Here is a 17,611-nt window from a genome sequence, read left to right as displayed (position 1 = left end):
CAGATCTAGTACAGCCCTCTCATTTTACAGATAAGGAAACAGATCCAGGGAATTTAGGTGGTTCACCCAACATCACACAGCTGGTGTGTAAGACCGACACAGATAAAATTACAGCCTAAGTTTCCAAGGTCACTGACGCTGCTGTCCCACTGTGTAGTTTCATTTTTGGGTAACTTCTGTACACACATATTACCCAATTTTAACCTGTGAAAACCACATTAGCATCCAGGTGACCTCTGGAACCAAAGGCTAGAAAAAGAGGTAGGGACAGACCTCATCATAATCCCTTCCTCTTCTCTTGTCACCTCTACCCTTCCCATATCCCGAGAAAATACTTCTCTGCCAGGCAATGACTTCATTTTCCTTTTCGCTAATTTGAATACTCTGGTGGGAGAGCCAAACGAAAAATGAAAATGATGAATGACCCCTTGTGCAATGCCGAAAAAATGTGGCGTCTGGGTCTCAGGGTGACGGAATACCCCTCATGCAGAAACAGAACATGCCTCTCTCCAAAACAGAAAGCAGAAACAAGGGCATTTCAGAGCTCCGAGTGTGTTTGGACAAATGGTAGGTGTGTAAAAGATTTTAAAGGGGCAGATGAAAGCAAATCAACCCTCACCTCCAAAGCAGGTAAGTGTTTTTATGAGAAAGAAAAACAGAAGTTTTTCTAAGTGAGTCACAAAGCCATGTCAGGGGAGAAATGGGAATGGGGCAGAGGTATGCAGAACAGGGCGAGGGAAAAAGATGCGCCTGATCACCTAACACATCTTTACTAAAACAAATGTTTTAACCCACAGCTCAGCCTCTACCTCCCTCACGTGTATACAGGTAAGTGGCCATACTTGAATGATCACAAACACCAAATTCTAAGAATATTTAAAACTTTTCCATGTAGAAACTAATGTTAATTCATAAACTGAGTTTCACTTTCTCTTGCACTGAATTTTACTTTTTTTAATTGAAGTATATTTGACATAGAACATTGTGTAAATTTAAGATGTAGATGTTAATTTGATACATTTATATTGCAATATGATTGCTATTGTGGCAATAAAGGGCACCTCTAATACATTACTTATCATTTCTGGGTTTTTTGTTTTGTTTTGTTTTATTGTTTTAAGTAGGCTCCATGCCCAACGCGGGGCTTAAACTCACAACCTTGAGACCACGAGTCGGACACTCCACTGACTGAGCCAGCCAGGTGCCCCTCACATTACTTATCCTTTATTTTCAGTGGTTGGAGTAGTTAGGTTCTAGTCGCGAAGCAAGTTTGACGATCACAATATGGTACTGCTGTCTACGTTCACTGTGCTGTGCATTAGGTCGTGAGGATTTATTTGAGAGCTTGAGGGCTTCTCGTTGCAGCTTCGTGCCCTTAAACAACATCTGTTCCAGTCCCCCACCCCTCACCGCCATTCCCTGGTAACCACCATTCTACCTCTGTTCTTAGGAGTCTGGCTTTTTAGATTCCACATAGGAGTGATATCACACAGTACTTAAGCTTTCTCCGTCTGACTTCTCTCACTTAGCAAGACAGACAAGGTCCTGTCCATGTTGTCACAGAACAAAGTTTTTTAAAATGCTGCTTTCTTGTCATACATTTTTTTTCTTGCATGAGAACCTTGGGACACATTCTCCATCTTTATTTTTGCAGTTGCCAAGGAGGCGGCTCTCAGCAGTCTCCATCTGGAGAGAGCACCCATCTCAGTGGGGAGACAAGCCGCACTTCCTAATCACCCACTCCATGTCAGAGACCGAGCCAAGGGCTCCCCATTTCACCCCTCCCTCTGACCCTCTCGACATGAGTGCCATTCCTATGAGTGGGCATCACAACAGTTTGCTCATTTTAAGATGAGAAGTCATGGAATTCGCCAACAACGCTCGGGGGACTGAGATGCTGTCAGTATCCCAGGCTACCCTGCCCAGTGAAAGCCAGATTTCTCATCTGCCCACTCTGGGCCCTCCCAGGACACGTCGCTAAGAAATCACTCCTCCGCTCTCAATAACTAAGAGTGAAAACATTCCCAACCACCGTAGGACACTGCTCACTTCTAAACTGCAGCAACCCTCGGCTTTCTCTCTAAGATGCATCTGAACCAGGGAAAAACAAGTTTAGGGAACTGCTCACTTCTAAACTGCAGCTAACCCTCGGCTTTCTCTCTAAGATGCATCTGAACCAGGGAAAAACAAGTTTAGGGAACTGGCTGTCACCTTCTTTACTGAAGACATTTTCCAGCCCCAAACCTTGCTTTATTACCCTTTGTGGTACTTTATTGCTTGTTCAAAAGAACAGAGGCATCTGACAAAATGAATATCAAGTGCAGTATATATCTGAGCAATTCTGCAGAGTAGTAAGTATGTAAGCAACTCAAGACCATCATGCGACATCAAACACATGCATTTCCAACCGGTACAAGAGGTTTAGGGGCTCAAGGAAGATGTGGGTGATGCACAAGGCGTATCGTGGGACTGATGAAAATGTTCAAAGAGTCAATGTTCTGGCTCTTTCCAAATGACTGTTGTTATCTGTGAAAATGATAAATTGTGAAGATTTAAAAAAAGAATAAATTTGATTAAAAAGGGGGGGTAACTGGCTCCACATATTTTAAGGGTAACACAAACACAAACAACTGACTATGTTTTCTCATCTTTCAAGAAAAGCTGGACTAAAACAACACATTTCTGGCAAAAAAAAAAAAAGTAACTAGTGATGAGCCATCATGCTTCTTGCATGACAAGAAAAAGCTGCCAAAGTCTTCCACAAAAACTCCACCCAAAGAAAACACATATTACAATCTGGGGCGAAGACAATGCTGATTTGTTTCACAAACACTCACAGCACCGCCACTGAAGAGCTCAAAAGAACAAATGAATTACACTGAAGTTTAAATAACAGTGAGAGCCCAGCGGTGCCTGGGTGGCTCAGTTGGTTGGGCGACTGCCTCCGGCTCAGGATCATGATCCCAGAGTCCCGGGATCGAGTCCCACATCTGGCTCCCTGCTCAGCAGGGAGTCTGCTTCTCCCTCTGACCCTCTTCCCTCTCGTGCTCTCTGTCTCTCATTCTCTCTTTTGCAAATAAATAAATAAAATCTTAAAAAAAAAAAAAATCTAAAATAAATAAATAAATAAATAACAGCGAGAGCCCAGTCAATATGAGCTCTGTGCTGAGAGCTTTGCAGACGAGTCTCAGTACATCCTCTCTGGATCCTGGGGTGGATGCAGGCTTCTGGAAGGAAGGTCTCATGTGTCTGTTGCCCTTCCCCACCGGGTCCCAGAGCCTGTGGCAAAGGCCTGCACATGGCAGGTGCTGAAGAGAAATTAGTTGAGCAAATGAATTTAAGAAGAAAAAATGAAGAGGAAAGCAGAGACTATGACCAGCGACATTGCACAGATAAGGAAACACTTGCATGGTTTCTGATTTACCCAAGGTCACTCATGTAGTAAAAGGTGGAACTGGAATTCCAACCCAGGACAGGAATAACCCGTTCGCGAGATCTAAGCCCCTAGGGTCAAACCAAGAGTCTATCCTTAGTTATTAGAAATGAGTGAACCATGGGGAACTAGGTGTTTCTGCAAATACTTCCCACAATGGATATCTTACCATCGTGTCTAGGGTTTTGTTTTTGGTTTTGTTTGGTTTTTTCCTAGGGGTCTGGTGTACCCTCAAAAGATTAAAGAACCACCATCAAGAACATGAAAAGACTGTGCTGTGTGTTTGGAAGAAGGCTCCAGAAGAAGAGCTTCTACTGTGGCGGGGGGGGGGGGGGGGGCCCGGCAGAAACACCACCATGGCTGGGCCGCCCATATTGCGTGCCCCTGGAGCCAATGATGTTCACCGTTCACATGGCATCGCTGGGTGGTGACCTTCTCCCTCACTCTTCTGAACCGTAAAACCTGGGACGCTTCAGGCTGTCCAACAGTTAAATGTCGCTTAATGATGAGAGAGAGACAAAGAAGGTCCAATTTTCATGAAACTGCCATCTAGACAGCACACGCTATAGCCACCACAAAATGGCACACCGCACAATGAGTTTACCCTACTTTAAAAAAAGTCAGCTAGAAAACGTGAAAGCAAACATCCTAAAACACTAAAAATTAATGTGGAGGCATCTCTGGAAAATAATGGGCCACTTCATAATTCAATTCCAGGAGCATGGCATGTGAAAGGTTAACTTATTCAGGTGTTGAATTGGGGCAAAAAAAAGCATTTGATGGAGAACTTGCCAGAATAGCCAGCCCTTCAGTTGTGACCTCTAGAGTCAAAGGCTGGAGTTATATTCTAAACCTTAATTTAGAAGTAAACATTCAAATGAAGGTTTCTTTAAAATTCTCCAATAATTTTCATTTTAAAAGTACCAAATTGGCTCATAAAAAAAGCTCACGCTAATTATTCCAAAGCAATCAACTTCTTAAAAACCCTTTATTTCACAATTACACCAATATCCCATTAATCTGGGACACTTACCCATGTATTTATTCTTTGCTCATTACCTATGTGCACATTAAGAGTACACCAATAACACAATACAGGCATTAATATGTAAAACATCAACAAAAGCCATCTGGAAAGCTAATGAATAATCAAGGGATTTCAAATTAAACTACAGAATTTTCCCTTAGAATCTTTAGGACAACACTGTCAAGTTCAATCTATTCACTTCGCCTCCAGAATCAATTTTTCAAACCTTATGACAGGTCTAATCGCTTCCACCTGTGTCTCTAGCTTGACTCTTGACTGGCATGCTACCAGCCAGGGTGGAAATGTAGACAAAGACCCCTATTAGGATCCGGCTGTTTCTCTACTGTGAGGTCACTCAGCCATTAAATTAGTTCCAGCCCAATTTCTGTCTCTCAGGCCTCGACTTCAGGGGAGGAGGGTGTGCAGGAGAGCGAGTTAGGGGAGCTGAACCAGAAGAGCAAAAAAGGGGAAAGAGATGTTTGGGACTGAATGGACACACATGCAGAGAGGCGAAAAGCTAGCGTTGGCCCCAGATTCTGAAACAAAAATACTCTTTATCAAATGATGGTGGCCATTCGCCCCAATGTTTCCCCAAAATGTTTTCAAAAACCGTGTTCTGGGACTGTTTTTCCTTTTCATTTCTTTTGCTCGCAGGAAGTCTACTGTCTCCCATGCAAAGTGAGCCTAATTCCCAAAACCATTTCAGCCCTCTAGAGGTGCTGGGAAAAGGTTGGCTGGTAAAAGAGGCAGACTTGGGAAGATCACCCCATCAGGGGAGTGTCCAGCGCCCCAGATCTCACAGCTAAGGAGAGCAAGGCCCAGGGGAGGGATACAGAGCCAGATGGTGATAAAATTTTCAGTTCCAGCATTTTCCCTACCAGAGCCGGGGATTTATGGCATCAGGAATGATGCCTGACACATAGTAACTGCTCAAAAAAAATTCATTGATCAGTCTACTTCCTTCCCTATATCACATTATCTACTGTACCCACTTCTCTCTGCCCAAACCCCTCGCACTCAGAACAAGAAGGGTGCACACAACGTGTATGAGCTGAATGTGCACTGCAATCTGATTCTTCCAATGCACTGTAAGGCTGGGGTAGTACCTTCTCCATCATTCTCCCTCAAGAGCCTAACACAGTGCCTGGCATACAGAAGGCATGCCATAAATGCTTATTCTATGGATGAAGGCAAACTTAAGCCTGAAAAATCAAGGGACTTAAACAATATTAAGAAAATAAACTTATTTAATAAGGAAATCTATATTATTCTTTTTTTTTTAAGATTTTATTTATTTTTTGAGAGAGAGAGAGAGAATGAGAGAGAGCACGAGAGGGAAGAGGGTCAGAGGGAGAAGCAGACTCCCCGCTGAGCAGGGAGCCCGATGCGGGACTCGATCCCGGGACCCCAGGATCATGACCTGAGCCGAAGGCAGTCGCTTAACCAACTGAGCCACCCAGGCGCCCATGGAAATCTATATTATTCTTTACAAATAAAAAAGAATCCACCCTTGGTCAGTTTACTGAGGATATATAAGTATGCTAAGGAAATCAGTATAAACAAGTTTATGGTCAACTGGCTCACCACAAACTGTGGCTTCACACGTGAGTTATTTCAGTATCTGACAGCGACTCGGTAAAAGTCATCAAAAAAGATGATATGAGTCAAAATCTAATAAGGGACAATTCCACAATTATCACAACTCAGTTACTCCCAAGCTCTGTGCTCCATGGTCTGGCCTTAATGTCTTCCCCACAGCAGAGACTAATCACAAGATGAGACAGAATGTGGTAACCCAAGCATGCCACGTGGAGGTGTTTCTCTCAATGGTGGTGATGGATGGTTCTAATCCATCGCCAACACCAGTGTAGACCCCACCACCACCAATAGCTCACATTTGCAAATGGCTTCTGGGGTGCACATATGTAGGATGTGACTGTGGGACACAGTAATGTTCACTGGTCCAGACACAGTGTGGAGCCCATGCCCTTGGGACTCTATCCAACTAGCAGAGCTAACTGGTCACAGGAAAACCTACCAGGAAATAGGGCAGAAGGAAAAAGAAAGGTGTCTAAAGGCAATCAAATCCAGCATCACGTCCAAAAGGTTACCCTGACAACAGAGTAGAAAACACATTTCAGGGTCAGAAACACGTGCCAGGGAACATGACTGGAGCAGGAAACAGAGGGTGAAATTACCTGTCCTAGTCAGACTGGTGGGTAGCTGAGCCAAGTACGACTATTGGGGGACTATCACTCACTGACATGACTTTTACTTTTTATGTTTGGAGAGGGGAGCCCACAGGCCCTTCAACTGCCTCGATTTAGTTGCTAGCAAGAAGCTCCCTTATCTCCCCTGGTCACTCCCTTCCCCAGAGCTCCTTCCCCTCTACTGGATCACTAACACACCTTTAACATTCACAGCTCAGGGGCAGGAGGGGAAGGTGGTGGTGGTGCATGGCTCTGGCACCTGCCTGCTTTCATACTTTGAGATCAAATGAAAGCTTTCAACGTCTGTCTCAGGGCTGCAGTAGTTCAGCTGGGTTTGTAGCCAGAGAAGAAAAGATGGTAGCCCTCCAAACTATTTGTCAGAAGAGCAATTTCCAAATTACCTCTGATGGTACTGAGGTGAGACAGAATTAGTGTGAGTATTCAAATAACTATTTTCACCCATGATTTTAAATCTTGTAGGCCCTGGGGCTATCATTCCATGTATACTATTTAAAGGCCTCCAGCTGTTTTTCTTAATAGTCTGACTAATAAAAAGTACATGCTTGGGAAAAAGACTTCTAATTCTCCTCCAATATCTGTTCTCCACTCCTCCCTAGTGCTCGGCCCCCGATTTTCAGTGGATTCATGGATGCTGAGTATACAGACCACGTTTATTTCCTAGCCTTCTTTGTGGGTCGATATGGTCCTGTGCGTAGATCCTAGCCCTAGAATATAAACAAAAAAGTCACGAGCGATTTCTGGAAAGAGTCCATAAGAGTGGAGGCATACCCTTCTCACCCCCTCCTCCTGCGTACTGGCTAAGACGAGAACATAAATGCCGGGGGTGCCTCCCAGACCACTTGCTGAGGGTGGCAAAGCAACTCAATTGCATCCCTGATGCAGTGGGCCGCACGCTGGCGGACCCTGGGCTGCCCATCTCGGCCTCTCTCATTTACAGGACAGAGAAAGGAACCCAAATCTCAATCCTGTTTGAAACACTTTAATTTGGGGATACCTGTCTAATCCTAATTGACCTAGAAGCTGGTACCTGAATGGGGTGTGCAGAGGCTTCGATCTCACGCATATCACAAGAAATGTGACCTGAGAGAGAGGGAGGGTCATCGGGGCAGGGAACAGTGGAGACCGCTCCCGTCAAACAGCAGCAAAGCATTTGCTAGAAGCCTGGCTTTCTATAGTTTGGGAGGAAGACCATGCAACTGTTAGAAAGGTGTTATAGTCAAGACCCTCCCAAAAGGCAAAGCCATGACCCCAAGGACACCAGGCCAGATGCATGACCAGGAAACCTACCTACCGCCTGTGCAGGGAGTCCTTCCCTGCCCCGGGGGATGCCATGGTCCCCATCTCACCCCCGTAGCTGGTGGCAGAGAACACGTCTGTTTTAACCAGCAGACTGCCAGACCTCAGTGAGCCACGTCCGGCCCTGAGAGAGAAGGTTCCTTCCCCAGAGATCCTGAATCTGCTCGACGGAGCAGACTAGTAGGGCTACCTTCCTGGAGGAGGGGTGAGAGTTTTAGACAGGGCGGGGGGAGGAGGGTCATACAACACAGATATTTGGGACTGAGGCAGAAATCGCTGGCTGTTCCCCACCATGGGTGTCCCCCTCCTTTCTTAGGAAGGAAACTTCCAATTTTTAGCTGCAACAAGTCCCTGCGGGTGGCGGGGGGGGGGTAGGGCAGAGAAAAAAGATTTTAGAAACCTTATAATAAAGATCTATTATCTAACTTACATTTTACTTCTATTCCAGACCCTGAGGAAAGAGCCACAGAAGTGACAGATTTAAAGAGAGAAACATGCATGGAATTCAAAGCCAGGCCACACTTTTGAAAATTCTTCTTGCTCTGCATAATAGACCTATGCATGTGGTCGGTCCACAGGAACAAGTTCATATATGGTAAATTCTGATACGCAGCTTTCTACATGCTGGTATTATACTAGAGTTTGACCCTGATGACCCTAGGCACTAAAAGATACCATATGAATCTGGTCGGTACATGTATGTAAAGTACATTGAAGCAGTGTCTAAAAGATAAAAGCTTTCAATACATTAGCTAGTATTATTATTATTATTATTATGACCACAATAGACTCTGCTTCCATGAGGAGAGCCCATGTGGGATCAAATATAATATTAGCTATAGACGTGGTTTTGGTCTGGGGCACATGGGTGGCTCAGTCAGTTAAGAGTCTGACTTTTGATCTCGGCTCAGGTCATGATCGCAGGGTCGTGGGATCGAGCCCCGCATCGTGCTCCCCACTCAGTGTGGAGTCTCCTAAAGAGTCTCTCTCTCTCCCTCTGCCCCTCCGCTCCTGCTCTCACACTCTCTCTCCCTCTCTCTCAAATAAATAAATCTTTAAAAAAAAAAAAAAAGAAAAATGGTTTTGGTCTTACTCTTAGAAAGGAATAAGCCATATTTATCCATCTCATGGTCCCTTTGTGGACAACTGTGAGTTTTCGGCATCAAGGTGACCTCAAGCTCCTTCTCCCAAAAAAGGCTACAACCCATCCACCCCACCCCACCCCACCCCCAGGAACTTCTCAGCAGGCTTGATGACTCACGAGGCTGCAGTGAGTAACTGTATCTCACAGTGTTCGGAAGGAAGCCATGCGAGCCATGCAACAGGACATCTGTATGTTATGGTGAGCAGCCACTATTTATTAACGTGGGATCTGCTCTGTGCCAAGCAGAAGGATTAATCATTAATCATCAAAGCTATTTTATTCTCTGTCCTCTACAGAGACCAGGCAAGAAGAGAAACAAAGACACTTCCTAAATGCCCTTGGAAAAGCCAAAATATTTTTCTCTTCTGTAAAAATAAAAACTCGTCATCCTACAGAAGGTTCTGACTCTGCTATTGTCCTGCTCAGCTACACACTTTTCCAGACTCAAGTTGCTTAAGACAGAATGTAAAAAAAAAAAAAAAAAAAAAGTTCAGTATCAAAAAGGAACTTACCAGTAATCAAGGGTACTAAAGCAGTGTATTTACACGGCATTTTCTTTCTATCCTAAAACACGTGCTCACCAGGATGTAAGGAAACCCAATCATCTGATTACACAGGAGATGGGTGATCCACTCTAGACGGCTTGCAGACCTCTTAGTAATCACTGCCCACTACACGAGCTCAGAGCCCGTAATTCCAGTGGTTCAAGATCATCCCAACATAAAATATTCTTCACTTGGGGCGCCTGTGTGGCTCGGTCGTTAAGCGTCTGTCTTCGGCTCAGGTCATGATCCCGTGGCTCAGTCGTTAAGCGTCTGCCTTCGGCTCAGGTCATGATCCCAGGGTCCTGGGATCGAGCCCCGCATCGGGCTCCCTGCTCTGCGGGAAGCCTGCTTCTCCCTCTCCCACTCCCCCTGCTTGTGTTCCCTCTCTCGCGGTGTCTCTCTCTCTGTCAAATAAATAAAATCTTTAAAAAATATATATATATTCTTCACTTACTGCCCAACAAAAATGGAGAAGTGCCAGTGTTTTGTTTTGTTTTTTAAGATTTTATTTATTTGAGAGAGAGAGAGCACGAGCAGGAGGAGGGACAGAGGGAGAGAGAGAGAAGCAGACTTGCCACTGAGCAGGGAGCCCGATGCGGGGCTCGATCCCAGGACCCTGAGATCACGACCTGAGCCAAAGGCAGATGCCTCACCGACCGAGCCACACAGGCACCCCATAAAGTGCCAATGTTTTTCTATCTAAATTTAATCTCCCAAAATCCTATGTCAAATGCTGTGTCTGATTTTTTATTTGGAAAATACGATGATAATAGGTCACCTTTTCAATACAAATAGTGTGCTCTTGAGTAACAGAGGATTATCGCAGAGTTTGCGCAAGCAAGTAACAATTGTTCCATATACAAACACAGGCTTTTTCCTTCTCATCGGAGGGCACGGGATTGGGTAGGAGGGGAGGCAGGAAACGGAAGAGAACACTGAAAAAAAGTACCTGTGACAACACAAAATAACCCAGCAAATAACTGTTCACGGTCATGACTCATACCCCCTCGTGCTACACCCACCTCACTCTACTGATTCCGCTCCACGAACGCTTTCTCTACACACTATTCACACAAAACCGCCAATTCCATGGCTTTGACGATGACAGTCAAGAAAATTCTAAGGTTATCTCATCATTTTTATAACAACATATTATCAAATTCCAGAAATTATTAAGAAAGACCAACATATTCCCCTATGGTGAATTATGCATCTAATTGTGCAGTCCCATGAGTGAAAATGCCCAGAAACTGTGAATCCAGTGGGGTGTTTGGTTTTTGTTTTTTAGTTTTACAGTCCTGAAATTTTAGTCCCATGGTGAAGGAAGATGCCTTTCTTATTCACTCCCTCTGTAAGCCTACTTTTTAAACTATCTCAATATAAGAATATTAATACTAATTTAAGAGTTAAAAAAATTCCTTTCATCTGTTTGTCATTTTTTAAACTTTAACCAAAGTCCATGAAACAGAAGAAATAAGAAAGAAAACTCTGTAAGAATAAATCTCAAACATCTAAATGGGATTAGAGAGCGCCTGCAAAATGTACTGAACAGGGAACATATCAAAATGGGTTTCCAAAAGTATGAAGTTTCCAATTCATTTCAACTCAACACAGCTCATATGTCGTTCAAATGTGCTGTCCTGGCCCCCCCACAAAACATCTTCTGGTTACAACAACACAAAAATAAAATAATGGCCTGAGTAATAACACCACTGGGTAAAGATATTTTTCCATCAAGTTTTTTCCGAGGACCATCTGAAAGGTCAACCACTAAGGGAAGGAAGAGAGTCACAATACACAAAATCCCCTTGCTTTCAAATATAAACCTGTGATCAAGGAACATTTTTAAACTTTTCTTCCTACATTTTACCTCTTCTAGGACCACCTTGCTTTGCTAATGGGCTTATTGAGAGTTCCCCTTCGTTTCTACCCCTTCTCCCCCAACGCTGGTCCGACAGGAGACTCCTCTGGACTCCTCTGAGCAGCTGCACAAAGTCTGGCCAGAACTTACCCATCCAGAAGGTTCATCGTGGTAGGCGTCACTTCGGCAAACAGAATTACTTTTCCAAGTCGCTTTGTCTGCAGATTCTGTCGGTAGATGTCCAAGTTAAAATTTTCTGAAGAGAAGGCCTCCACGTCAGTCACCACAGGTAGGGCAGATGGATTGATTTCTATTTCAGACGTGTAGGATGAAAGAAACTTAAGGGAGAGCTTGCTGGATTTTATGACTCCTTCAGGATCCACATGCTTCCCCAGCCACCGCATAAGAGGATCCCAGATTTCCTGTGTTATAAAGAAAGAAATGAAAAGGTCGTAATTTGGCATTACATGAGGTGATGGTAGCCTTTCCCTAAAATGCCACTTTGGTAATATAAGTACTTCCTAATTCATGACCAGTAAGAGCTAGAGTAACATATTCCAAACATCTGTGCCATCATACAGTAGACAATAAGTATAGGAAATATGCTTATACCATAAAAATACACTTGACCCTTGAACAATGCAGGTTTGAACTGGGAAGGTCCACTTATGCTCGGGCTTTTTTCGATAAATACAGTACAGTGCTGTAAATGTATTTTCTCTTCCTTACGCTTTTCTTAATAATGTTTTCTTTTCTCTAGCTTACTTTCTTGTAAGGAGACTGTATATAATACACATAGCACACAAAGTACGTGTTAAGGGGTGCCTGGGTGGCTCAGTCGTTAAGCATCTGCCTTCGGCTCAGGTCGTGATCCTAGGGTCCTGGGATCGAGCCCCATGTCGGGCTCCCTGCTCCACGGGAAGCCTGCTTCTCCCTCTCCTGCTCCCCCTGCTTGTATTCCCTCTCTTGCTGTGTCTCTCTGTCAAATAAATAAATAAGATCTAAAAAAAAAACAAACAAAACACGTGTTAATCGACTGACTGTTTATGCCATTGGTAAGGTTTTCAGTCAACAGTATGCCATTGCCATTTAAGTTTTTGGGGAGTCAAAGTTATATGCTGTGGATTTTCGACCTCCCTAGCAGGGAGTGGGGTGGAGGGGGGAATTCTCCTAATTTTCCCACACTGTTTGAGGATCAACTGTAAACTGTTCAGAAGCCAGGATCCAAAGAAATAAATGCACCTTATTAAACTTTCTATCCTACATTATATCCTAAATCCTTAAAAGTCTTCTCCGGCTCTAAAGTTCATTAGTAATTCTCTAAGTCTGTGCCTTTTGCAGGAAATTTACAGCTTTAAACTTTCGCCCCTCAAGGAAATTCATTATCCGATCTGGGGAAATACTATAAAATGCCAGAACAGGAGTCACAGAACACAAGGCACTAAGATAAGAGCATTCGCTCTCCCCCTCTGGAGGACCTCTACCCCCTCTCCTAGACAAGCTGACCCCCACCAGCCACTGACAGGCCACCAGCAGGGGGAACATGACTTTTACATTGGGGAAATAATGGGGAACCCAACAGCTGCCTCCACTTTGTCCAAATGTGGGTCCAGGGGGGGTTGGGAGGGAGGCAGAACCTACCAGAAACCTTGCCTGATCCAGAACAGAGCTCTCTATTCCAATCCCTACAACAAGAAGGGGTCTTGGAGCCTCCAGCAGGCTGCAACTTCCTCTCAGGCCGTGGATGCCCCACCCTGGAGGGACCTCCCTCCGGGGTGGGGTAGGACGTGGGGCACCAGGGAACTACGGGATCAGGGGAGTCATCACCCTGAGAGGCCAACACCAAATGTATTAAGATCAGAGAGTCACAGTAAACACAGACCTAGGCTCTTAGGCCACCTTCATGCAAATGCTGGGCCTTTCGAAAGAGGAAAGGTGCCCTTCTGTTAACACAGGGTATGCCCCAAAGCTGCATGTGGCCGCAGAGAAGCAGCTTCAAAGATGAAATTTCACTGAACTAAATTCAACTAATGGACCATTAAAATGCACCTCCACTTGATGAAAAGTATAGAGGACAGAAGAACAAGTTAAATAACCTCAGGAGGAAGGAAATCAGAAGAAATCGAGGAGGTGAGATATTTCACAAAACAAGAATTGGCAAGTCAATGTCACAGGGGCCCCAAAGGCAGAAGGGGGGAGAGAGGGTGAAACCCCGTCTGGATGAGGAGAGACGTGAAAGACACGATCAAATACAGTGAGTGGCTCTTCACCGCATTCTGGTCTGAACAACTGAGCTGGAAGAGACATTTTGAAAGAATTAGGAAATTTGAATCTGGAGAGTATGGATCAGACAACAAAGATTCACTGTCAGGTCCAGGAGGCATGATAACGGTACCATGGTGATGTAGAAACACGGCCTTAATGGTAGAAATGTGTATGTGTCATGGTATCTGTAGTTTACTCCCAAAATAGATGAAGCAAATAAGGCAAAACGCTAATAACTGTTAAATTTAGACCATGTGTATTTGGGGTATCTGTCACACTATTCTCTCTATTCTTCTCTAGATTTTAAAACTATCATAATTAAAAGTAAAACAAAATGGGGGCAGCTGGGTGGCTCAGGCGGTTAAGCGACCGACTCTTGGTTTCGGCTCACATCACTATCTCAGGGTCGTGAGATCAAGCCCCGTGTCGGGCTCTGTACTCGGCGCGGAGTCTGCTGGTCCCTCTCCCTCCCCTTTTTCCCCTCTCCCCACTCACACACACACACACACACACTCTTTCTCTCAAATAAATAAATAAAATCTTTTAAAAAAGTAAAAAAAAAAGATAAAACACACACACAAATGGTAAAATAAACACTAACTATTATAAAAATATCAGATTCAACTAAAATGTTTTGTCAATCCATTCATGCGACAAATATTATGATATTATGGGGTGCCTACCACCATATGGTAGACTTTCTCATAGGTTCTGGACATTCAGTAGTGAACAAAGGAGCCAAAGTTCCCATCCTCAAAAGGCTTATATCCTAGCATGGGAGTCAGATCATTTTTATAAAAATTCATCAGCACAAGACATAGAATGTTAGTCATAAAGTGCCAAGGAAGAGACGATAAGCAGAGAGGAGAGATAAGAAGTGTTGGAGGTAGGCCATCGTGGGGAGGGCAGATGAACCCTGGGGGGAGGGAAGAAAGGAGGGTGGGACGATGTAACCCACACAAGCCCACGGCTCTTCTCTATTTACACAGAGGATTCCAAGGAGGAGCAGAGGCCCAAAGGGAAGCATGAGGGAGGGAAGTGCCCAGAACGCAGAGCAAGCCAGGAGGGGGCCAAGGAGCCCAGAGGAGGGAGGTGAAGGGGCCCCCACACTGTGCAAGGCCTGAAGGGCCACAGCGGGGACTGGGACTTTCACTCTGGGGGCAATGAGGAGCCCTGGAGCCTTTGGGAAAGGGAGTATGGTGACCTCCTGGTCACAGTCACCGCAGGATCACTCACTCAGCAAACTGCCCTGAGCACAGATTAAGGGGCAGCAAACACAAGGAAGCAGACACCAGTCAGGAAGCCTCTGAAGCTCCCAGGAGGGAGATGCTAACGCCTGGACAGGTGTCACGGTGGCCATGCGACTGACGCAGAGGCCGCAAGATACGCTGACAGATCACCCTTGGGATGTCAGAGGGAATGGGGAGTCAAAAATGAGCCCAAGCAACCAATTCAGCCAACCTTATGTGTAAGACAAGGAAATAAAGGCTTACTTCTCTTAAAAAAAAAAAAAAGAAATGAGGCCAACACTTCTGGCCTAAGCACCTGGAAGGATGGAGCTGCCCCCGGAAATACTGAGGGGAAAGGGAAGGAACAGGTGTGACCCGGAAGAGCCGGCTCTGGGCACATCACACGTGAGACACTGGTTAGAAACGGACGGAGGCAGCGAATAAGCAGTAGGACACGTGAGTCAGGGGTCTAGGGGAGAGGGCCACACCGAGGACATAAATTTGGGAATCTCCAGACTGCAGATGATAATCTGAAGGCAGGAGACAGGCTGAGAGCAATGAGGGAGTGACTGTAGATGAAAAGAGGGGTTACACCAGTTTCCTGGGGCTGCCACTACAAAGTGCCGCGAACTGCGGGGCTTAGACAGCAGAAATCTACCATCCCACAGTTCCGGAGGCCGCAAGTCCAAGATGAAGGTGTCGGCAGGGCCGCGCCGCCTCTGAAGGCTCTAGGAGAGAGTCTGTTCTAGGCTCCTCTCCTGGCTTCTGGTGCTGCTGGCCATCCTTGGCTCCCTTCCCTGCGCCTGTGTCTCGTGTCCTCTTCTTCAAAGGACACTAGCCATATTGGATCAGGGCCAGCCCTAGCGACCTCATCTTAACTGGATTATGTCTGCAAAGACCTTATACCCAAATAAGGACACCCTCACAGGTTCTGGAGATTAGGACTTCAGTGTAGGTTCTGGGGGAACAAAATTCAACCCTCAACGGGTGTCAATGCTTAGATGTCAGGGAGATGAGCAGGAGTCTGCAAAGGACACTGAGAAGGCAAAGGAAAATCAAGTGTGCATGCATAGGGTGTGGGAGCTCCCTGGGAATTCCGGGGTCCAAGTTCACAGGCAGCAAGAAAGTAGGAAGATGGTGGTAGGGCAGCAGGAAGAGGGCTGAGCAGTACCCACTGGGTTCTGCAAGGCAGAGCCCATCGGGCGCAGGCAAGTCTGATGTTATTAAGGGAAGGAAAGAAACCACAGACTCCAAGAACAAAACTCTGGCAAGGAGTTTCCTCTTGGGGAAAAAAAGATGGGGGCAGTGGCTACAGGGAGGAAGGGAGTCCTCCAAACAGGTACGGTTTGGTTAAATGAGAGAAATAACAGCATGTGTTTTAATGATGATGTGAATTGTCCGATCCAGAAAGGTAACAGGTGAACAGGTGAGGACTGGATCCCGATGCTCAAGCAAAGAGGTCAGCTTCAGGAGCAGAGCCCTCCAGCACTGGGATGGACAGGGTTCCACATCCCCGCTGGAGACCCTAGCCTGCTTCCCCACTGGGTTGCAGCCCTCCCTCACCCCTGCTGGCCGCACAACCATCCAGGACAGCCCTGGGAACTCATCTATGCTACCATTATTCTGCTCCCAGGCTGACAGGGAGGTAGGAAGGAGCCCCAGGCTGAAGGCTGCTGACATCATCTTCGGATTCCTTCTGTTTTTCCTCAATAAATAAACAGCAAGATCATCAACTAAGAGTGAAAAGGAAGAAAGAGGTTTGAGAAGGCAGAGTGAGAAAATGAGGAAAGCAGGGAAAATAGAAGGAGCAAGTGGAAGTGTTCAGGGTCCACTCCAGGTTAGTGTTTCTGAATTCAGAGTGAGCAGGTGACCCAATGTTGTGCTTTTATCCAGCCACACTCAGCTACAGAGCTACATGGAATAGGCTCAGAGGAAGCTGAGGGGGTACATGAAGCAGCAAAGTAGCTGACCTACTGCAAAGGAGGCCCTGATGGAGATATAAAGATAAATAAAAGGATAAGCCTGGCCTAGAAGCTCACAACTCAGTGGGAAGGACAGCAAGAGGAGCACTCCAGGACAAAAGAGGAGAGGACAGTTCCAGAGGGAAAAGCAAAGTGCCCAGGAGGAGTGCAAAATAGGAAATGCTTCTGTTTGAATAAGCACCAGAAGTTGTCAGAAGTGAGCTGAAGTGAGTTACCGGAAGCTACAGCCCTAACTTTCCATCTTTGCAGGAAGAACTAAGATAAATTTTATTTTTTAAGATTTTATTTATTTATTTATTTATTTATTTGAGAGAGAGAGCACATAAGCAGGGGGTAGCGGCAGAGGGAGAAGCAGGCTCCCTGACAAGTGGGGAGCCCGATGATGCAGGGCTTGATCCCAGGACCCCAGGATCATGACCTGAGCCCAGGGCAGCTGCCTAACCGACTGAGCCACCCAGGCAACCAACTGAGTCACACAGGCGGCCCTCAAGATAAATTTTAAACCAAATAATCCCTGTTCACTGTTATTTCTTTGATATAAATTCTACTGGAGGAAGAAGACAAAATGAATAAATAACATATAAAAGTAGCCCTCTGT

At 45.4% G+C, this 17,611-nt stretch overlaps 1 protein-coding gene across 6 annotated transcripts in view; it reads right to left on the bottom strand.

Moving 5' to 3' along the window:
- HLCS (holocarboxylase synthetase) overlaps window positions 1-17,611 on the bottom strand; it is a 229,498-nt gene that overhangs the window by 141,897 nt on the left and 69,990 nt on the right. For all 6 annotated transcript variants that reach the window (XM_073890607.1, XM_073890584.1, XM_025871546.2 and 3 more), the window contains one exon: window positions 11,688-11,959. In XM_073890607.1, coding sequence (XP_073746708.1) covers window positions 11,688-11,959 — 272 coding nt within the window. The remainder of the gene's footprint in view (window positions 1-11,687; window positions 11,960-17,611) is intronic.

Source organism: Callorhinus ursinus, unplaced genomic scaffold, assembly GCF_003265705.2.
Source record: "Callorhinus ursinus isolate GAN/ISIS: 27379988/994484 unplaced genomic scaffold, GSC_fseal_2.0 scaffold1, whole genome shotgun sequence".
Classification (NCBI taxonomy): domain Eukaryota; kingdom Metazoa; phylum Chordata; class Mammalia; order Carnivora; family Otariidae; genus Callorhinus; species Callorhinus ursinus.
Note: the sequence above shows the minus strand (reverse complement) of the source record. Positions and strands in the feature narration are given on the sequence as shown.